This window comes from Ictalurus punctatus, chromosome 9 (genome assembly GCF_001660625.3).
Source record: "Ictalurus punctatus breed USDA103 chromosome 9, Coco_2.0, whole genome shotgun sequence".
In the NCBI taxonomy this organism is placed as follows: Eukaryota; Metazoa; Chordata; class Actinopteri; order Siluriformes; family Ictaluridae; genus Ictalurus; species Ictalurus punctatus.
The window spans coordinates 15,082,405-15,105,040 of record NC_030424.2 but is presented as its reverse complement, the minus strand read 5'-3'; the positions used below and the strand labels follow the sequence as shown (position 1 = coordinate 15,105,040).

General features: G+C 38.6%; 2 protein-coding genes across 5 annotated transcripts; one reads left to right on the top strand and one right to left on the bottom strand.

Moving 5' to 3' along the window:
* Window positions 1-47: 47 nt before the first annotated feature.
* On the bottom strand, window positions 48-7,003 carry rtkn2 (rhotekin 2). Of its 4 annotated transcripts, none has more exons than XM_017476077.3 (12): window positions 6,789-7,003; window positions 4,826-5,046; window positions 4,659-4,711; window positions 4,517-4,570; window positions 3,810-3,948; window positions 3,524-3,724; window positions 3,033-3,127; window positions 2,690-2,796; window positions 2,434-2,565; window positions 2,054-2,216; window positions 1,842-1,949; window positions 48-1,735 (listed from the first exon to the last, which is right to left on the bottom strand). In XM_017476077.3, exons 1-12 carry the CDS (start codon window positions 6,921-6,923, stop codon window positions 1,128-1,130), a joined length of 2,016 nt encoding a protein of 671 aa, XP_017331566.1. In that variant the 5' UTR covers window positions 6,924-7,003; the 3' UTR covers window positions 48-1,127. The 4 variants fall into 4 exon arrangements, with proteins under 4 accessions (XP_017331566.1, XP_017331567.1, XP_017331569.1 ...); XM_017476078.3 differs by having other exon boundaries at window positions 3,810-3,927; XM_017476080.3 differs by having other exon boundaries at window positions 4,826-5,028.
* Window positions 7,004-7,170: 167 nt separating this feature from the next.
* Window positions 7,171-13,195, top strand: znf365 (zinc finger protein 365). Its single transcript, XM_017475411.3, has 5 exons — window positions 7,171-7,628; window positions 8,375-9,072; window positions 9,416-9,587; window positions 9,748-9,794; window positions 10,212-13,195. The coding sequence occupies exons 2-5, from the start codon at window positions 8,381-8,383 to the stop codon at window positions 10,351-10,353; spliced, it is 1,053 nt and encodes a 350-aa protein (XP_017330900.1). The 5' UTR covers window positions 7,171-7,628; window positions 8,375-8,380; the 3' UTR covers window positions 10,354-13,195.
* Window positions 13,196-22,636: the final 9,441 nt, after the last annotated feature.

Genomic DNA, 22,636 nt, shown 5'->3' with positions numbered 1-22,636 from the left:
TTCTACTTTGACAGTGTGAATGCAACTAAAATCAAATACAGACGAACCAAAATCGTTAGTGCTTTATTCTGGACCAAGCAGAAAAGAAAAATGACATGACCTGCAAAGACCAGAAATGTACTTGATCTGAATTAAAGTAAACAATTAAAAAAGGTATTGTTAGAAAGGTATTGTAAGTATTGCACTATAACTATTAACCACTGTGAAATTAATGTCTCTTAGTTGCATTAATTAATTCACAAAAGGAATACAGACATAAAGCCAGTTTAAAAATGTTATTAAAAAAATAATGTTAATTTTTTTTTAAAGTCAGTGTTCCAGTTCACTTTCATCCTACACAACTCATTATTATGCAACTTTCCACACCTATAACAAGGTATTTTTTCATTTGAAATGTTAAGCTTAATCAAAATTGAAAGGATAATTAAATCCTATGAATATCCAAATTCAAGTGCAGTTTAATAGGCACTGTAGTATTTAATTTAGCCACTATACAGCATTCAGGGATCAGTAATAGACATTCAATCATCATAGTACACATTCAGGGGGAAAAAGAAAAAAAAAAATCTACACAACACTTCTGAATTTACAATGAATTAATTATGTTTAAATGGGAAAAAAAAGCGGGAAAAAAACCCTGCATGACTGAATAGTCTTGTACAAAAAATAGCAAATGTTACAAATCTGTATACGTGTTTGTAGCGAGTGGTTACTTTTTTCCCCCTTTACTTATTACTACTAATAGTAAAAAGTTTAAGACTTTTACCCAAGTTAAATATTGAAATAACCTACACAGGCTGCATGTATGCATGCATGCATGCTGTAAATCAACATGAAGACAATACTTAATGTGCATTCTTGCAACGCCATGTGCCAAGTTATCAAAAGTGCACACTATATGACAAGGAACGATAAGTCCCAAGTCTCTGCTTATTTTCAGTATGTTAGGTTTGAAAATATGCATGATGTAATTTATCAGTTCTGTAGCCCAAAATGTTTGATTATAAACTACAGTTGTAGTAGTGTTGAAATGGGTAGAGAGAGAGAAAAAAAAAAAAAGTAGTAAGGACAAAAGGAATTTATGACTGATTTGAGTGTTTGGTAAGATACAAAATAACTATAGAAGTTCACCAAGCTTTGGGGTTCATCTTCTCTCTAAAGGACTTGCTGAGTTTATTTCTCGTGGCAGGCAAAGGTGGCTGAGGCACCTGGGCGCTTGTTTTTTCTTCATGTTCAGACAAACTGAGCTCCGTATCCATCTTGATTGGAACGGAAAGGTTCTGAGAGGGCTCGACCAGGGCTAACGGTGGATTTTTGCGGGAGGGTCCGTGGCTCTTCTGTAACTGTTGAATGATGGCTGAGAATTTAGCATCAAGTGACGGTCGCCCAGTACGAGGCCTGATCCCCTTGTTGGAGTTCTCCTTCTCCTGGTAGGATGGAGGACATGACTGGTGGGCAGTGGGATGGACAAATGGTAATTTGTCAGGGGGTGGTGGAGGCGCTCTTCTCTTCTTGTTGCCGTTTAAGCCTGGACTGGACATGAACTGGGCGCCGTCTTTAACTGGTGATAACACAGTCTTCTGCACCAACATTGGCCGGGAGCCCTCGAACAGTGCTGTCCAATGAGGAGGCTCACTTTCTTCCTCCTGACCAATAAGAAAGCGGCCATCTGTTTCTTCAATCTTATTATGAATTATGTCCGTCAAACTTTCAAATTTGCCTGGTGAGCCAATACCTGAAAAGCAAGATCAGTTTTAAAACAGATGGCATCAGAAAACCCAAGTATGTTTAGCCATTGTTATGTGTAATAATTTTTCCTTTCTGGTAAGGAAGTTACTTACTGAGATCATTGTAGACCGAGTCAGCTTGCTTTGTAAGAAAAAGTGGGGGTTTCGGTGGGGACAAAACCTCAATTTCCATCAGCTTATCACAGGTGTGCTGCCACTGACCTATTGAACAAGCAGAGTGTTCATTCTTTACAAATATTCAATAAAAAGAAGCATGCCAATTTCCTTGGCTCATATATGCACACCAATACCCATCAGTCACTCACTCTGATCATAGATGTGTTGCAACAGAACACTGAGCCACTCCTGCAGTAGGTCAGGTGTCTCGGCTATGAATACATGGGTAGCAGGGTTTCCTGTCCCTGGATCAATGATGCTCAGCCTAGCCCCAGCTTTTTGGTTGCCCTCCACTACACGAAGGCGGGTGTCCTACACATGAACACAACATTTTCTGTATCATCTATGGACTGCATGTAGACTTTGTTATTTATATACAATTACATAACGTTTATTAAAAAACACACCACCCCAGTTAAATAACCACCAAGACTTGGTTGAATGAAAACTGCTGCCTCAGTGATTAGATACGCATTGTGACCTACACCCGAAATATATTGACTGCCACGGTTTTACTTCCATGTCTTACCTTGTTTATGGAGATTATAACACTGGGTTCTATCTTAGCTTGAATCTCCTCAGGAGTGAAGTAACAGGAGAGCAGACCGGCTTTCAGCACACAGTACAGCCTACAGCAGTGCTGCAAACCCTCAACACTTTGCTAAACATACAGATTTTTATTATTATAACAAACTTATATTACATACATCCATTGGTCACACCATCAAAATGGTTGTGAAATGATTTTATACCATATGCAATACACAAAACGGTGTGGGACTGACCTGCTGGCTAAGATAACCACTCCTCATATCCTGTGTCATGCAGTCAGGCTGTGCCACCAGCTGACAGCACAAGTTCCCATAGAGAGGCAGCCATGATGATGCTTCCACTGAGCAAAAGACACAGGAATAACTCCAAATGATCTCAACTACCTCACAAAATTACTCTTCTATATCAAATCTGTTCAAAGGCAGATCTTGATATGGTGAAAACATTGGCATTTGAATGTGTATACTGCGCAAAGAACAAAAGCTTTGCCTGCCTAATGCTGAAGCTCAGTGACTTCAAACTCTCAAAACAAAACATGCAGGAACAACAGCATTAAGGTGTTGCTCCTTCACTTACCATTCTGTAAAACTATGAGTGAGTGAGACTGGAACGAGTTCCCGGTCTGCTCCAATCCCAGAGTTGTGTACGCCAAAAGTGAATATTTTGCTCCACTGAAACAAAACAATCATAAAATAGTCACCAGCCACTTAAATAGGAACACATGTACCCCTGCACATTCATGCAATTATCCAATCATGCTGGCGGCAGCAGCACAATGCTACAGGGTCAAGAGCTTCAGTTACCATTCACATCAAAGATCAGAAAAAAGTGGAAAAGGTGATCTCTCTCAGAAGACCATATTGGGTTCTGCTTCTGTCAACCAAGAACAGAAATCTAAGGCTACAGTGAGCACAGGCTCACCAATCAGCAGTTTCTGAAATACTCATACCAGCTTGTGACAGATCATATTTATCCCCATTCTAATGTTTGATGTGAACGTTCACTGAAGCTCTTGCCCTGTAATGATTATACACATTGTACTGTGTGGATATGAAAGCAATCCATACTGTGGGATTGGGTTGGCCTGAAGAAAAGCATCAGGATCTCCTCCATCCAGAAGGGGGCAGAGTTTCTTTCCAGATCCTTTCCCAAAAGAGGACCGCAGCTTCCTGGCCAGTTTTTTTGGTGTGTTGACCAAAGTTCCCTCCTCTCCCACTGCACAGCTGTATAGCTCAACAACCAGCTCAAAGTCCGGCTTAGCCTCAGAACTGGAAGAACACAAACAGACTTGAACATGGACCCACTGCACACTTTACCACTACATTTCTGTAAATATATCTAATGATCACTTACAAGATTGTTATACCCTCAAAGCAGATATCAGTCACTGTTCGGTCTACAATCACCATTTCTGTGTCAAATATCTCAGAACCAATCTTCATTAGACAGAAGACTGCAACCCGCTGAGAGTCTGTAGAAAGAAGACATGGCTCTGTAAAAAACAAACAAAACAAAAATACATCATGCATACCTTCCATTGCATTCCTAAAGTTTAAAGTAAATAAATAAAATAAATAAATAAAAAAGGTCAGTCATGGTGATTGTTGTCCAATTAGAAAGTTAAAGATAAACATGTGGCCATATGAAATTTGATGATTTAGTAAACTACAATAAAAGTTATTTTATCAACCATCATATTATGAACATTATGACATCTGACCATGACGCAAAGTGTTTAGTATCTTTTAAACACAAACAACTGGGGCTTAGGAGTTAGAAAAATATTAAATTGCAACAGAGGGTATACGATTCACGATAACAATATGCATATTCAAGTGGTTTTCACACATTCATTCCAATATTATATTATATTATATTATATTATATTATATTATATTATACATATATTAAAAAAAAACCCAAATAAATAAAAAACCCACACAACTAGTCTAAAATGGCAGGGTACTAATTTATAGACGTCACAGAGAAGAGAGGAAATACTGTACAGTTCTAACAACATTCACTGAAAATACAAGAATGTACTGACAAAATATACTCACTCCCTTTGGTGTTAAAATGTTCAGAATCCTTCCAAAATAGCGGGATCCGCAGACCTACATGGGAAAGAGGACAGGAATGAATCATGGACATACCTAAATTATGGGATCAATGACTGAGAAAAGAGGTTTTCCAATCTCTTACCAGTTATGGCTACTTTGCCTTTGCAAGGCGTTCTATTCTGTGACTCTGAAGTCCTGTAAGACACAAACATTTCAGTAAAGTCTTCACAGTTTCCCCATAACATACCATTTTTGTTCAAAATGGCACATTCTCCTGCAACCGTAATGTACCAGCACACCATGTCAGACCTCCTTTTAAGACTTCCAGGCACATCCTGCAGCTCCTTCCGCCTCTGTGCCTCGGTCATGTAGGCTTTGATTCGTGCATTGCAGGTTAACAGGCTCTTGGCTGCATCAAGGATCTGTTCTCTCTTGGTACTGGCCACCAGAAGCTTATATGCCCCTGCTCTCATTCGCATCTCAAAGTCCATCTTCTCCTGGAGATTACAGTCCTGAGAAAAACCCAGCATCTGAGATCAACAGGATCTTTAAATCAGGGTTACAGCAGACAACAGGTGCACACACAAAGAAATGGGGAAATACATTCAGGTGCATCTCAAAGAAATGTGTGTATCGTGGAAAAGTTAACCCCCCTCCGTAATTTAATTCAAAAAGTTTAACTTTCATATATTCTAGATTCATTACACAAAGTGAAATTTTTCAAGCCTTTTTTGTTTTAATCTCTATGATTACGGCTTACAACTCATGGAAAAACTCAAAATATTAGAATAAAGAATTTATAATACGGAAATGTCCTTCTGAAAAGTATGTTAATTTATGCACTAAGTACTTGATCTGGACTTTAATCCTTTTGCACAAATTACTACATCAATGCGGCGTGGCATGGAGGCAATCAGCCTGTGGCACTGCTGAGGTGTTCTGGAAGCCCAGGTTGCTTTGATAGCGGCCTTCAGCTCGTCTGTATTGTTGGGTCTGGTGTCTCTCACTAGATTCTATATGGGGTTCAGATCAGGCGAATTGGCTCGCCAATCAAGCACAGTAATACCATGGTCAGCAAACCAGTTACTAGTAGTTTTGGCACTGTGGGCAGGTGCCAAGTCCTGCTGGAAAAGGAAATCAACATATCCATGAAGCCTGCCAGCAGAGGGAAGCATGAAGTGCTCTAAATTCGCCTGGTAGACGCTGCATTGACTCTTGACTCGAGAAAACACAGTGGACCAACACCAGCAGATGACATGGCACCCCAAATCATCACTGACTGTGGAAACCACACTGGACTTCAAGCAACTTGGATTCTGATCCTCTCCACTCTTCCCCCAGACTCTGGGACCTTGATTTTCAAATGAAATGCAAAATTTACTTTCATCTGAAAAGAGGACTTTGGACTGAGCAACGGTCCAGTTTTTTTCTCCTTAGACCAGGTAAGATGCTTCTGACGTTGTCTCTGGTTCAGGAGTGACGTGACACTAGGAATGTGATACTGCAACATGTCTGTATTATAAATTCTTTATTCTAATATTTTGAGATACTGGATTTTTGATTTCCATGAGCCATAATCATGATCATAAAACAATCATTTATAATAGAAGAGGGAAGCATTTATTTTGGTCTTCTCCGATTGATTCCACATGCCATATTTTAAACAATGGTGTACGTGAGTGTGAGTGCATGGAGACAAAGCTTTTCCATGCTTTGTGTGTGCAAGTAGGTGGAGAGTGAATAACATTTGGTGAATGAAGACACAGGCAGGGCCAAACAATGGGAACTTGCACCTAGAAAACCAGTTTAAAATCAGCTTGAAAAATCTTGCAATTTAATTTGTTATTATTCACCAAATTATTTATTCCTTCACAAATAAATCTTAACACGACGTGGAAGAGAGAGCAGAGGTCTTCATTAGGACACAAATGAAAAACTAAACAGTGCAGTTAGTCATTAAAGGTGTGATTCACTGGTTTTGTTCTCACCTGAAGGAATGAATACTGAATGAACAGGTGGTTAGTTTAGACATGTTTATAACCGGAAATAAATATTATGGTTACAGGAGATATTATATAAACATATAGATGCTTATATATAAACATAATACATTAACTTCAGCGAGATAACTTCTCTCATTCATTCTTAACGTAACAAGAGGCTATTTAGTGTCGAGCAGGGCGTGTTTTATAGCTCACAACAAAAGTGAAAAATCTCTTGCTAACATAAAGTAACGTTAAACACATTTTGAATAATAATAATAAAAACATACCTCGTTTTGTACAAACAAGACACCATCTCTTATCCTCTTTCTCTTCATCTCCATGGCGAGGGATGAACCGGACGATAAGGAGGACCTTGTCCTTTCGCTCCGTTTAAACATTCGAAAGTCCCGCGGTGACTCCATACTGGCTCCTTCCCTCAGACAAGCCCCTCACGAGCTCAACGAACCGGCCGAGTCCACAGCTCTGATTCAGCCAATCGCGTTCCTTCGTGCCTCGCCGTTGCCTAAACAACCATAGGGCTGTACCACTTTTGAATTTGAAATGTAAGCTTGAAAATGAACATCCATAAATACGCTGGTTAATTTCAAACGGCTTTAAGATTTATTAATATTTTGACATCTTATACATTTAAACTAGCAAACATTGTTATTTGATGTGTATATCGTGCAATAAAAAATGTTTGTAATTCCAATGCCTTTTGATAGTCTCTCCCGTCTGTGCTCGAATGGATCAACCCGGTTTGTCTGTCGCACTCTGCATGCTAATGACTTCTTCTCAGTACGGTTTATCAAATCACTGTAGCTGACCCAGCCACTGGACGGTATCATTGTAACGGGGAAAATCGGGTAGTGTCTCAATTGTGTTCAGATCATTATCACCGAAGGACGCCGTTTGGGATTTTAGCAGTGATGTCTGTGACACCTATATCGCTGTTACAGCAGGCTAGCTGAAGGAAAAAAAACACACACACACACACACCCCCGAGAATCTCAGCCACAGGTCCAAGAGATCCCAATGATCGTCATCTGAAAAGCTGCGTCCGACCGAAAGCGTTATTATTTCCCCAGCTCACCTGGACCGGGCTGCAGAGTGATACCGGGTTTCAGGTATGCACGCGAGCTAGAGCTAGATGACGTTATAACAGTATGTAGATGACTCTAGCTGCATGACTTGGTATGACTTTGTGCTGCTCTTTCAGGAGCCCACAGTGATAAGTGTACGACTCAAGACAATGTCTTCTTCCTTCTATAATGAGCTCCTCTGCTCTAATAGGGAAAGATGAAATCAACCGATAATCGCATATTCATTAAACATATGCGTTTGTGCACGAGTATACAAAGCTTTGAAGCTGCGTGGTGTATGTACGTCATACCAAATACTGTGGTTGTCTATGGTGTAATGAACACTGGGGAGTGTATCAGACAATACAGACAGAAATATGTTGAAGCATACTGAAATGAAACAGCGTTTGTAACTACCAAAAGCAGTGCATAGTATATGCAGGCTATGGAGTTGGGTTCTCCTACTTGTGAACTGGGCCCAACAATGGTTTAATGGGGAGATTTGATTGCTGATGTGAATGAATATTTTAATAAGAGCATGTATTAGACAGCGGAATTGCAGTGTATAGACATAGACATATTGCTACTTGTAGTAGTATGCCATGTGGCCATATGAATGGTTTAATTTATTCAGATATCAGTTATCCAGATTGAAGGCGATTACATTGTTTAATAGTACTAAGTCAAAGGTGACTAGATTTGCAGATTAGAAATGAACTTTGCATAAATTGGTGGGTGGGGTTAACAAATTCTACCCCGGTTCTAAGCAATTGTGCTGTTTTCACTGTCAGGTTGACATGCAGCAAAAGTTGTGCACGCGCAACACAACCTTTTTCGTGGAAAACGGCCAGGCTTGTGGTGCAGGGGCTCCATCTCCACCCCCGTTCCGATGCCCACGGTGTGGAGAGCATGAGCGGTTCCAGAGCTTGGCTGCGTTGCGGGCCCACCTTGACTACAATCACACATATGATCCAAGGCACAACCTCAGCCTCCCAGCCAGCAGGGGGTACTTAGGCTCTGACAGCAAGAGAGCCACTGCTGAGACGCAGACAACAAAGGACGCAGGCACTGACACACGCTCACACCAGTTCCCATTCAGCTCTGATTCCCTTCCACACGACCAGACTGAAGACACGTGCCCAGAACAGTCTGCTCCCCCGGAGAAGAGTGCCGATGGTGGGGAGTTGTCCATTGGCACCAGTCTCCTCTCTGCTCCAGTGCCCTCGGTGGGGCAGAGGCTGGAGGGCATGATAAGGACAGCCAGTAGCAGCATGGAGCGACGACTGCTCCGGATCAGCTCAGAACTGGCCCACACTGACACAGCACTTCTGTGTGAGCGCGCACACTCACACCACCTGGCCCAGGAGCGTCAGGAAGTGCTGGAGCGGGAGCAAGCTCTCAGCAGACAGGTGAACGCCGCTGTCATGGTCATCGCCACGCTGCGCCAGCAGCTCAGCATGTCCGAGCATGAGCTGGAACGGAGGGAACAGTGAGTGCAACCTGCAATACAATTGCAAATTCCCCCATTGGCCCTTATCTATCATGGCCCCCTAATAATCTCCATCCCTGATTTGGCTACATCACTCTCCACTAATAGCTGGTGTGTGGTGGGCGTTCTGGCGCACTATGGCTGCCGTCGCATCATCCAGGTGGATGCTACACACTGGTGGTGTTTGAGGAGATTTCCCCCCATACAATGTAAAGCGCTTTGAGTGTCTAGAAAAGCGCTACATAAATCTAAGGCATTAACAAAATTTTGTCTGTTTTAGAATTGACAGATTTGTCAAATTACGTAACACCTCAGAAAAATAATAGTTTGTTACTGGTTGTAGGGAAGTACTTGCTATTCAGAAATTTCTGGAAGCAGCAGCGCAGCATGAGATGTGCGGGAAAGTCCGTTTGCGGCGGTTCATCGAGGGCCTCTTACGACGCATTGCCCTAGCTGAAAGGCTGCTGGAGTATTACCAGAATACTCCCCATGAGCACTACTGCACAGCCCACACGGTATGTCACAAGCCACACTGTTAGACTCGGGGTTCATTACACAACCTACTCTGTATCCTGCATGCGTCACAGTAACAGTGTTGGCTACAGAAATAAACATTATGTCTTGTCTGTTGTAAGACATGCAGGACCCACTCTTACAACTGTGCTATTTGTCCAGGTGGCTCCTTTAGCTGAGACAGGTCCCCAAAGAATAACCAAAAACAGGTATGGCTTGGATTTATTTTTATTTTTATTAATGTTGAGCTTGTACTTTGCACCGTCCACACTTGGTTGCTTGTTTGTATTACATGTTAAGACTGTAAATTTAGATGTTGATTGGGAGATCTTTTCCTGATTTCCCCTTGTAGCAGTGTTGTTTTACCATATTACTTGTAGATACATTGAGAATCACACAAGGCTAGTGATAATGTTTCTTTAGTGTATAAGTAATGTAGTTCCAGGGCCATCTTTCAGTTTTATTTGTCTCCTTTCCTGTTGGGTGTTTTATTTATTTATTTTTTTATTTATTTTTTTTTTTAACTTTAAATGGTGATAAGTTGTGTCTGCATGTTCAAATGTGATTTATTTATGATAAACGCTATAAGGAATCTGCAGCTTACGTGTTCTGATTTTTACCGCTAGGTCCACAGGAGAGCAATTGGTCCATGACGAGGAACTGTCACATGTGCATCAGACTGGGTTTGGAGCATCCCGGGCCTCTGGGGAGAGACGGGGTCATCATGGTTGGGTCCAGGGCAGGAGGTCAGATAGTTATGAGGTTTAGTTGTCTGGCTTGAGCCTTTCAATTAATGTACTGTATGTGTTTAAAATGTAGTGTATTGAAATTGTATTTTAAGCAAATAAATATATAGACAAAAACAGCGTTAAAGAATATATAACATTCCTGGGGAAAAAATCTGATATGGATCTCATACAGAGAGATCCTTTTCAGCAAAATGTGGAAAAGCAGTTCATCTTGGTAGCACTCTTAATCTTATCTGATTGCAATATTGTTTAGGTCAGGGTCCTGTAGTATTCAGCTTTGTCTAGTGATGGCATGTTACTGTTCTGATAATCAGAAAACCCTGTTGAATGCCTTTTACACTCCTTCTGTAGTGCTGTGAAGGTGCTAACATACTGCTGACGTAGTGGACACATGGTGAGACTGCCCTTTAAAATCTAATACATATGGCTACCTAAGTTAACAGTTTACATTCTGAAGAATTGCAGTCTTGATTCTATATTATGGGAATGGAATGTCTGTTCATATATGACCATTACTCAAGTCAATGTAGTATTGCTGAACAGTGCCTTGCATAAGTATCCCCCTGCACTTAATTGGGATTATAGGTCGTGAATCTACACTAAATAGCTCATAATATTGAAGTTGGAGGAATATAGTTTTCAACATTATTTACAAAGTGACTTCCACCTGTGGGCTAGTAAAGTGTCCTATGATTTCAATTGTCATATGACCTGTTCCTGGAAGATTTCCTAGCGAAAATTATAGCTAAATAAACAGCATCATGAAGACTAAGGATCTATCAAATCTGGGACAAAGTTCTGATAATGTTTCAGTCAGGGTTTGGTTATAAGAAATATTTCATACTTCAGAGTGTGACGGCCAACATGTCCGAGAATGATAAAGTTTACCGGACAAACTGGAACAAATCTGGTCATCTTATTTCTGTGTTTATTTTGCGCTGTAGCATTTTGGATTATGCATTTTTGTGGGTGGGGGCGTGGTCGAGCTTCAGCTGTGGTTGGAGAGGAAACGGGTCTAATCGGCAGGTAATACATGATTCTGACCTGTGTTGGATTAGTTTACTTGTGTGTGTTTGTGCTTCATTGCCTCCTGCAATGAGTGAGAGAGAGAGAGGGAGAGAGTGAGACAGACAGACAGACAGTTGACCAGCACAAAGACGTGTGAGTGGTTGAATGATTTGAATAATGCGTGCAAATCCGAGAACACGAGAAGCATATGGAGAAAAAAAAATTGCACAGACAGAGACCTTATTTAAATGTGCAATTGTGAACATACTTTAGTGTATGCTTTGTGTTAATATTTTTACTGGACATTGTGTCCAGCAGTTTTTGATTTTATCGGATGTTTTAAATTTTCACCGGTCAAAAACCAGTATTTACTGGCTAATGGAAACTGTGCCATAATTTGAACATTCTGTGGAGCATTATTAAAGCCATTATGAAAACATGGAAAGAATTTGGCGCACCCACATCTCTGCCTAGTGGAGGCCATCCACCGAAAATCTCTGGTCTGATGTTTGGTGGAAACCCAACACTGCTCATCACCCTGAGAAGAACATCCCCACAGTGAAGCATGGTGGGGGGTAGCATCACACTGAGCATTGCACTTGGCCTCTTGGTTACATCTCTGAATAATGCCCTCCTTACACTGTTACTGACCCCCTCCTCTAAGCAGGGTCGCAGTTGTGCCATATTCTTTCCATTTTTATACATCGGTCACTAGGTTGTGGAGGCATTTTGTTTTAGGGTTATCTGTCAATCTGCGATTGGGTGAATTGACCCAAACAGTATCAAGGTCACTGCAAGAACAGATGTATGAAATAATTTTTTTTCAATAACTTTCTTCCTGTTTTTAAGTGTATTTTAAGAGTATTTGAGACACACAACTTAGTAATAAAAAGTATTAGACTAGTTGGTGACGAAGGCATCCCTGTCAACACTGTTGGCATTGGCTACATGTTTAATAATGGGTTTAATGTTGCTCTGCGGGATGTTAAAAAATTGGGATGTATATTTTTTAAAACTAAACCTTGTTTTGATAGTTTCTTGGTCTTCATGACTGTTTGCTTATTCATGTTCTCTCATAAACTTTTCCAGGAACATGTGTATTTATATTGAGGTCACGTAATTCTTTACTTGGACACAACTGATTGCACTAGAACTAATTTAGGGTTTTAAGAGCAACATTTATAGTTCAGAAAAAACATTTTTTGGCAATTAATTTTAATAAGTTTGGGAGGGGGTACTTGTGCAAGGCCCACTTAAAAAATGTCATGCAAAGATTTTGTGTATGTTAGTCGACAACACATACTAAAAGACCGTGTTATCCAAATATTAAATATGTTAGTTGGCCTGTGTTTGTTTTTCTACATTTTAAGGTGCTGTTGCACACAGTGAATGTCTGAGATATTGATATTATCTGAATGCATTTGTGCATATAATTAATATTTTAGTGGTGCTGTTGCCTGGGACTGTATACCCTTATCATTACCAGTATTATCACAACCAGTATAGTCCGTGTTATATGGAATGCTTCCTAACAGTAGCCAGGATTATGTAAAATTCCACATTAACAAGAAAAAAATATCTTACCGTCAATATTAGCTCAACCTGTTATTCATAATGTGTGAGTATGTCTGACATTTTACACTGCGCTTTGACCTGTGTGGGGTGACAGTAACCAGAGCAATAGCACATTTTAAGCTCTGTTTTGGTACATTTATGTAGCAATTCTAAAGTTTAGATAGTAGCCTACATGTTCAGTTAAAAAAAAAAAGAAGCAAAATGTGTTCTTTAAAAATGTATAAGAGATGTCTCTCAGTTTATTGTATTTTCCAAAGTATTAAATAGTTTGCACATTGTTTCTTAATCATTGTGAATATGTCCTACTTTTGCGAAAAAGAAAATGTAATATGTTAGATGTTGGTCGAAATGAACTTTAGGTGTTGCACACAGTAATCTTATCCTTTTCAACATAAATATCACATCTCTTTACATACTCTGATCAGTTATGTTCATTAGACATCTAACGTCTACCATTAATTCTTGAAAAAAGGTATATAGTTTAGGTGGTAGTGCAGTCATAGAACAAATTAATGATCATCAAACCTCGATGTGATGATTGGTTATTCGTTTTAATAACTGACTTATTATTACCCAGTCCCTGATACATTGAACTGTGCAGTTCATAACATGTAAAAGTTTTTCTAGACCTGTAATAATTCTATCATTTCAAAAAAAAAACACAAAATACTGTGATTTGCAATATAGAATTGCACTGAATCCAACTAGTTTCTTTCTTTTTATTTCCGGCTGTTTACATTTTAAAATTAAGCTGCTCTTTTTAACATTACATTATTATTATTATTAGTAGTAGTAGTAGTAGTAGTAGTATTTGTCAGATGTGGCATTAGAGATTAGTACATTTTAATTCTAATATACTTATGGTTGAATCTTGATTGATTCATTCATGATGCTGAATATGTTTTATATTATGCTGAATAGCTATTGCAGAATGCTAGATGTGCATCATGCATGTTTATTTGTTTCCGTCTCAGTCTGGATTTATGAGGTGTTTATAGAGCACTGACTTAAATCAGAACGTAGTTTGATTTCATAATTCTTTATTTATTATAAATAATATTGTTAACAGTTACTCAAATACTGCTTAATCATAAGTTAAAAAGTAGAACCTCAAAGTGGTTTGCTAGTAGAGGCTTATTTTTAATTCAGAAAACAACAGCTTCCCATAATAGAGCTTATTTGTTTAAAAGACTGAAAAGAAATGGTGTTGACATGTCTGTGCTGTCCCAAGCTGTGATTCGCAAATTCCGCAGCCCTATACTGACACGAATATTAGATTCTTATTTAGTTGTTTGTAGCTCACTCATGTTTTTCCTGTCACTCACTGAATATAAGCTCTTTTCTGTGATGGGTCTATAGCAGGAAAGAACCTACAATAGCTTTTAGAGAATCTGAGGTCCACCTGTTGTATATTGTGTGTGAGCATGTTGTAGGTGTTCTGTAATTAGTGCAATATGTGAGGCTATATTTTTCGGAGAAGGCAGTGTGTGTAGAAAGTTTTATTAATAGAAAGATTGTGCAATCATTCATGTACAGTATTTATAAACAAAATAAAAGTTTGCTATGAAGGACAATCAAAAGTTGGAACTGATTAAGTTGTTTCATGTTTATGGATTATCGTTATTAATTGGTCTCTTTTGACTTTTTGCTGATTTTGAATGTGCCATTGTTTGTTTCTGTTAGATGTTAAGCTTCGTTACATTAGGTTATATAGCCACTGTGTGTGCCTTTCTCTTGAACTCTTGGTATCATTACACATGCAACACTGTGAAGTCTTGCAAGATTTGTGCTGACCTGTGTGATGTTCTAAAAACGTGATTATTATTATTATTTTAAAATTGATTAAAATCAGAATATCAACCAGTGCAACCAATCAGACTGTGTTCCTTTTTTTTTTTAATGAAACTGAATTTACTGTTTGTTATAATAAGGTTTTTAGATAATAAGGGGAGGTCCATCCATCCATCCAGCCATCCATCCATTTTCTGTACTGCTTATGCTGCACAGAGTCAAGGGGAGCCTGGAGCCTATATTACTAGGATAGCCTTCTTTCATCTCAGAAATATTGCTAAGATAAGAAATATAATGTCACTACACGATGTAGAGAAATGAGTTCATGCTTTCATCACCTCTAGGTTGGATTATTGTAATGCCTTACTGTCTGGATGTTCAAGTAGGAGCATAAACAAGCTCCAGTTAGTCCAAAATGCATCTGCAAGAGTCCTTGCTAGAACCAGAATGACCACATCACACCTCTTATTCACACTGCATTGGCACCCAGTAAAATTTCGCATTGACTATAAAATACTACTATTTACCATTAAAGCACTGAATGGTCTCGCACCACAGTACCTGAGTGAACTTCTGGTCTTTTATGATCCGCCACACCTACTTCGATCAAAAGGTGCAGGCTATTTGTTGGTACCTCGAATAGTGAAGGCTACAGCAGCAGGAAGAGCTTTCTCTTACAAAGCCCCACAGTTATGGAACAGCCTTCCAACTAGTGTTCGGGACTCAGACACAGTCTCAGTGTTTAAGCCCAGATTTTTTAGTGGTGGAGTGACTGGCCACCTTATGTCCCAGGGTGCCCTCATGTCTGTGATCCCTTCTGGCTCTCCATTTTAGTTATGCTGTCATAGCTAGTCTTGCCAGAGTCCCTGCTTGCACTTGTCCTCTTTTTCTGTCAAGCTACACATGGTACTCCTGAGATACCAGTAATCCTGGCCCCTTCTGTTCTCCAGACCTGCCTGGTCCACCCTGATGCCCTACTTCTGGTTGGAGTTCTCGTCAATTGGAAGTTACATGCTGCTGCTGAGGATGGCCCGACATGGTGCAGCCTAAAGATCATTGAGATTACCTGGGATAGTATCACTTAAAAACCATAAGATGGCTTTGGACCTCAATTCATATGAACAGTTATGCTTTGATGGCTAGGATTACAATTGCTATGATAGCTTTAGGATGTCAATTGCCACAAACAGTTCTGCACTCAAGTCTCCATCAGTGAACAGTGGACAAGTTCAACAAAACAGACTTCATGTAAAAACTGTAATGAATTTTCCTGGTTACACAATTGCACTATTTGACCATGGAGTATTAGCACATTTATAGAAGGGATTTATTTATTTATAATTGCACTATCTGGTGTCACCGAGATGAGGATGGATTCCCTTTTTAGTCAGGTTCGTCTCAAGGTTTCTTCCTCATAATGTCTCAGGAAGTTTTTCCTTGCCACCATTGCCTCTGGCTTGCTCGTTAGGGATTAATTCATACATTTAAAATCTATATCATGAATTTATATATTTCTGTAAAGCTGCTTTGGGAGCATGTCCATTGTTAAAAGCATTATACAAATAAAACTGAATTGAATTGAACTATGCCAACCAGTAGTAGGAACGCCTACTGGCGACTTCATAGTACAGTGACTGGTGACCTTGACACTGTTGGGTTATGGAGTAAAGGTTCGTTTACACATACAGCAACTTGCAGTGACAAAGTGACCAGAGAACGGTGGCGACTAGATGTGGGTGTGTCCAGCGACGCAACAAAGACGAGAAAAGTTTAACTTTATGCACGTTTGGAGCAACTTGGTGTGGCGACTACCAATGGAAGTGTCTGCAAAATGTTTCTTGGACCCAGACAGCCTGGCACTTGCGCTTTCGCTGCAGATAGATGACCGCATGTCATAGATGTCAGAGTGCACACACTGTTTCTCCTTCATCTTGTGGAGAGGAAATTATGCATAGGGTACAATGCATATATACAATGCCCTGTAATATTGGCACCCTTTTGTAAATAGCAAAGGCTGTGAAAAATTGTCTTTATTATTTAACCTTTTGATCTTTTGTTAGAAAAATTCACAAAAATACTCTGCTCTAATGGATATCAAACAACTGCAAACACAACACAGGTTTATCAAAAAAAATCTTTAAAATATAGGTGTGCATCAATTATTGGCACCCCATGAATTCATAAGGGAAAAATATATTTGAAGTACAGTCCCATTGATATTTTACAATTTTTTAGTACATCTGGGTGACTAGGAATAGGAAATTGTTCAATCATGACTTCCTGTTTCACAGGGGTATAAATATAAAGTAGCACATAGGCCCAATTCCCTTAATCATTCATAACACTGGGTAAAATGTTGTTGAGCTTCACAAAATGGGAAGTGGCTTTAAGAAAATAGCACAAGCATTGAAAATGCCCATTTCCACCATCAGGGCAATAATGAAGAAGTTCCAGTCAACTGGAAATGTTATGAATTAACCTGGAATTGGACGTGTGTCTATATTGTCTCAACGCACTGTGAAGAGGATGGGTTGAGTGGCCAGAAAATCTCCAAGGGAAGATTTAATTACAGGGAAGTATTTCAAGCTTTTTTTGTTTAATTTTGATGATTATAGTTTACAGCTCATGGAAATAAAAAATCCAGTATCTCAAAATATTCGAATAAAGAATTTATAATACAGAAATGTCCATCCATCCATCCATCTTCTATACTGCTTATCCTTTTCAGGGTCACTGGATACAGAAATGTCATCCTTCTGAAAAGTATGTTAATTTATGCACTCAATACTTGGTCGGGGCTTTAATCCTTTTACACGATTTACTGCATCAATGCGGCGTGGCATGGAGGCAATCAGCCTGTGGCACTGCTGACGTGTTATGGAAGCCCAGGTTGCTTTGATAGTGGCCTTCAGCTCGTCTGTATTGTTGGGTCTGGTGTCTCAGAGATTCTCTGTGGGGTTCATGTCATGCGAGTTGGCTGGTCAATCAAGCACAGTAAGACCATGGTCAGCAAACCAGTTACTAGTAGTTTTAGCACTGTGGGCAGGTGCCAAGTCCTGCTGACATGGCACCCCAAATCTTCACTGACTGTGGAAACTTCACACTGGACTTCAAGCAATTTGGATTCTGTTCCTCTCCACTCTTCCTCCAGACTCTGGGACCTTGATTTCCAAATGAAATGCAAAATTTACTTTCATCTTCCACATGATTGTGGTTGTGTGTACTGAACTGGACTGAGAGATTAAAGGCTCAGGAAACCTTTGCAGGTATTTTGAGTTAATTAGCTAATTAGAGCTCTTCTCATGAGACTTTTCTGTATTATAAATTCCTTATTGTAATATTTTGAGATACTGGAGTTTTGATTTCCATGAGCTGTGAGCTGTAATCATTAAGATTAAAACATAAATAAAAGGCTTGAAATATTTCACATAACGTGTAAAGAATCTAGAATATATAAAAGCTCCACTTTTTGAATTAAATTACAGAAAAAATGAACTTTTCCACGATATTCTATTTGTTTGAGATGCCCCTATGTGAACGTACCTTAATACTCTTAACCCTAAAAATGCTCAGTTGGACCTTATCGCAAATGTAAATTGCTTTGGATAAAAATGTCAGCCAAAACAGCTAATGTAATATAATCTGGTCATAATCTGTTCTTCTCTCCATAAACATTGAATCTGAATCTGAAACAGTTAGTGAAGTTTTTTTTTTTTTTTTTTTTTTTTTTTTTTTTTTTTAAATATAACCATTTCCACTAGAGGGCAGCATTGGTCAGATAACGTGCAGTTCTGATATGGACCTGGATTCTGCAGGTCTCGATTGTTATTGACACTCACTGACCAATTTACAAGATACACCAATTAACAGGTCAACTATCAAGTATACAATTACAGCATGTTGGTCACTATTCACATTTTACGAGCCTGAATCTATCCTATCTGTCAGTGGAACAGGACCACCACAGGATTACTACTGACCAGATATTATTTGGGTGGTGATTCTTTCTAATAGTGCATCACTGACACTAGCATAGCAGTGTGTGTGTGGTGCTGTGACGAGTGTATCAAATGTAACAGCATTGCAGAGATTTTTATCCACCAACCGAATCTATCCAAGTAACAATGGTCCTGTGTTATGAAGCTGACACTGATTAAGTGGAAAAAAAAGATTTTGTGTACACGATGTTTAAAAACTTCAGCATCTCTGCTTCAGCTTAAACACTTATGTCAGTGCTGAGAATAATATCTGGTCAGTGGTGGTTCAGTGGTGGTACCTGCGAATTACACCCGAACTGGTTTACCTGTTTAAATGGGCAATGATTGTAGCTACAATACAGGTGTGCCTAATGAAGTGGCCAGTCAGTGTATATACTGTACCAGTGTGTGTACAGGAACCAAAAGATGTCACAACCTATATCCTATTTGAGTCAGAATAGCAGATGACATATGATTATGACATTGATGATGATTGTGGTTATTTTAGGCTGTGAGTAGGACGAAAGTTATACGATAAGGAAGTTCAAAATGTGACAAATATTCAAGTGCTCATAATGACTGCATGCTTGTAAAATACAAATCTGTTGTGTAGATTGAATTAAAGGATAAAGGCAGCTGCAGTCAGGCTGATATGATCAAGCTTAAGTGTATTTGTTACACCCGTTCCTTACACTTTGAACATCTGTGATCTTGATTTTAGAAAACATAACAGCTCTTCAGTTTTGCCATATAACATTATCAACATGCTATTAGCGCATATACATTCTTTACTGTTTTTTTGTTTGTTTGTTTGTTTTTTTTAAAGCAGTGCAGATTGTACTGAATAGCATTCAGGAAAAATAAGAACTATGTATGTACTAGCCAGTGTAACAGTCAATCCTTGTATCATACTGATCTTAAACTGAAGCGACTGCTACCAAAGATCCTCATAAGGAGGCGCTTACGAGCAATTTAATTGCTACTGATTATCTACTTCTTTGTGGTAAGACAGGCTGAATCATTTGCTCTACCTTAGATACAGTATAATTATCTTAGCCATAGCAACCAGACGGAAGGACACATGGGGCATCGTGAGTTTTTTGTCCACTTCAAATCAACTGGTTGTCTGAAAATCATAAAATCAGTCACATTCATTGATTTTAAAAGCAAGTAGCACTAGAGTTCAATACAATCCATGCCCTGTATGTAAACATATCTCATTAAGCTTGCTTTATTAAGAGGCTCACTTACTGAATTAGAAAACATAGGCTGAACTGAGAAGGGTGAAATACTCCATGCTCAGAAAATCTGTTCAGTTTGTAAACTCTGAGCCAGAAAGAATTAAGCTCTTGAAGATGGAATAAACATTGACAGATGAACCAGATTCCTTATTAACAAGGAAAAGGACGAAATAAGGCACTATGATCTATAAATAAAATTGCCTGAAAATCATTGGCTGGCTTTACCAAGGAAGGACTCAGTAAAGGGTTCAGACCCTTTCACTGTGTGTGTGTGTGTGTGTGTGTGTGTGTGTGTGTGTGTGTGTGTGTGTGTGTGTGTGTGTGTGTGTTTTTCCAGGGCCCTTGATGATCAGAGAATGTGTATGGTTGTCTATGCAGTGCTCTGATTCTTTGTTCTATCTGGTGCTAGAGCAGAGCTCAGAGAGAAGCCTTTAAGGTCCAGACTAACGTCATGCATAACATTATGCATACCAGGACCGTGGCCTCTCACATTTACATTTTTCAGATGTTTTCTTGCGTGGAAGATAATGTTTTACAAATGATATTTAGTATACATGAAGCTTTCACGATGAAAAATATAGTTTCAATTCGGTTGTGAAATCATTTGTGTTTCTCAGTTGTTGTTCAGTTGACTCAATATACAGAATCATAGCTCCAGAAAAAAGAGAGTGTTATTAAAAGACCTTAATTTGTTTTAAACTGTCCATGAAAAAAATGTATCACAGATTGTATTAAGATTATCACTTAGAAAGCGCGCGAGAGAGAAAGTGAGATAAAGGACAACAATTTTTAAACTATTACGTCCTTAAAGGATTTGGAAAAATCAGTTGATTTCTGCTCACTAGTTTTTCCTTTTTATGGATACAGTGTGTGTGTGTGTGTGTGTGTGTGTGTGTGTGTGTGTGTGTGTGTGTGTGTGTGTGTGTGTGTGTGTGTGTGTGTGTGTGTGTGTGTGTGTGTGTAAATAAATAAGAGTGATCTGGAATGAAGTATACAAGAATAACCACATAAACTGAGATGACTAAACTGTCCACATGTCACTCTTGTTATAAATATGAAAGATTGGCTTAAGACTCACAGGCTGAAGTGAGTCACAATTCCTGTTTAAACACAAACACAAAATCTCAGGAGCAGTTTCTGAAATTACTTAAACCAACCCTTCTGGCACCAACAACCATGCCACAGTTAAGGATCATTCTACAGCAACGTCCACTTTCAGAGTAACAATATGTCTTAAAATGATTTCAGTTTAAACATTTAAACCTAGGCTACAGTATTGGTTAATAACTGACTTTAGGAATCAACAAAAACGGCAGCTCATTGGATTTATTTATTTTTTTTACATTGATTTAAAGAAAGCTTATGGCATATTTTCGTCACTGGTGACATTATATTTTATTTTTGTGATTTTTTTGCCTTATATTTGGTGACATAAAATACATTTATGGCATTTGGCCTTATCCAGAGTGACTTGTGTTTACCTCATTCATACAACTGAGTAGTTGAGGGCTTTGCTCAAAGGCCCAGCAGTGGAAGCTTGGCAGTGCTGGAATTTGAACTCATGACCTTCCGATCAGTAGGTCAACATCTTAACTACTGCGCTAAAGACATCTTATAAAGTTTATTTCTCATTTTATTTCTCATTCTATCTAAACTATTCCACTCATGTAGTCACAGGCATAGAGGTATAATGATAATGAATAAAATTATGCGATTAAGCTCTTATTTATTTCAATCAATTTGTGAAAAGTGTGACTGTGTGATGTTTGCTCATTTACACCGTCATATCTTTGCTATAATAATAAAAATATTTGAAGGACACTTTTAAAAATGTAATGACACAATCCTTAAAATCCTAATGCCTGAATGAAGCAACAATCAATTATAATATAATATGAAAAAATTTATGTCAAACGCGACCCTTTTGATTTATTGTGATAAAAAAAACCCACAGTAACACCAGTGACACAATGAAACAACAGTGACACAATGAAACAGTGACACAATGAAACAACAGTGACACAATAAAACAACAGTGACACAACGAAACACCAATGATTTGTGTTCACATGAGGAGCAGAAACTCCAGTAACAATTTTCAGGAAAAAAAGGGCATTTTACAAAATGACAGCTACAACACCACAAAACATATATTGCTAATCTTGCTATACTCTCTAAAGTATGCAATTTAATCAATTTGTATTATATACATATTTTAATTACCCTGTAATAAAATAGTTTATCAGTGACCTCAACTAAACACCTCATATGAAATTATTAAACAAATAAAATTATCATTGAAAAGAGACAGAACCAGGAACCATGTGCCTTTCTTGATGGATCTACAGCAAGTAGGATTTAGGAAATTCAGAGTGAGCTCAAAAGTCTGTATTTTTCCAGAATAAGAGTAACACCAGTGCCATGACTTCAGGGGACAGCCATTTTCATCATATTATTATTAATATTTCCTTGGCATTTTAGTTGTTTATATCATCCACATCATAAACGTGATAGCGACATATAGATTATTACATTTTAAATGAGGGAGAAAATTATTTTTAAACTCAAAATATATCCCCAAACCTTCAGACATGACTATGGGTACTTGGAATTTCGTATAATTGTTTAAAAATAAATAATACCTAATTCATGGCTCAAATAGGTATAATTGTTCAAATAATCTTTCCTATAATTCACTTATGTAACTCAG

Coding starts and splice junctions, on each gene's coding strand:
- rtkn2 (XM_017476077.3), bottom strand. CDS start 6,923: ATGGAGTCACCGCGGGACTTTCGAATGTTTAAACGGAGCGAAAGGACA. Junction 2,797..3,032: donor ACTCATAGTTTTACAGAATG/GTAAGTGAAGGA, acceptor TCTTTTGCTCAG/TGGAAGCATCATCATGGCTG. Junction 2,566..2,689: donor GTGGTTATCTTAGCCAGCAG/GTCAGTCCCACA, acceptor CTGTATGTTTAG/CAAAGTGTTGAGGGTTTGCA.
- znf365 (XM_017475411.3), top strand. CDS start 8,381: ATGCAGCAAAAGTTGTGCACGCGCAACACAACCTTTTTCGTGGAAAAC. Junction 9,073..9,415: donor GAGCTGGAACGGAGGGAACA/GTGAGTGCAACC, acceptor TACTGGTTGTAG/GGAAGTACTTGCTATTCAGA. Junction 9,795..10,211: donor CAAAGAATAACCAAAAACAG/GTATGGCTTGGA, acceptor TTTTACCGCTAG/GTCCACAGGAGAGCAATTGG.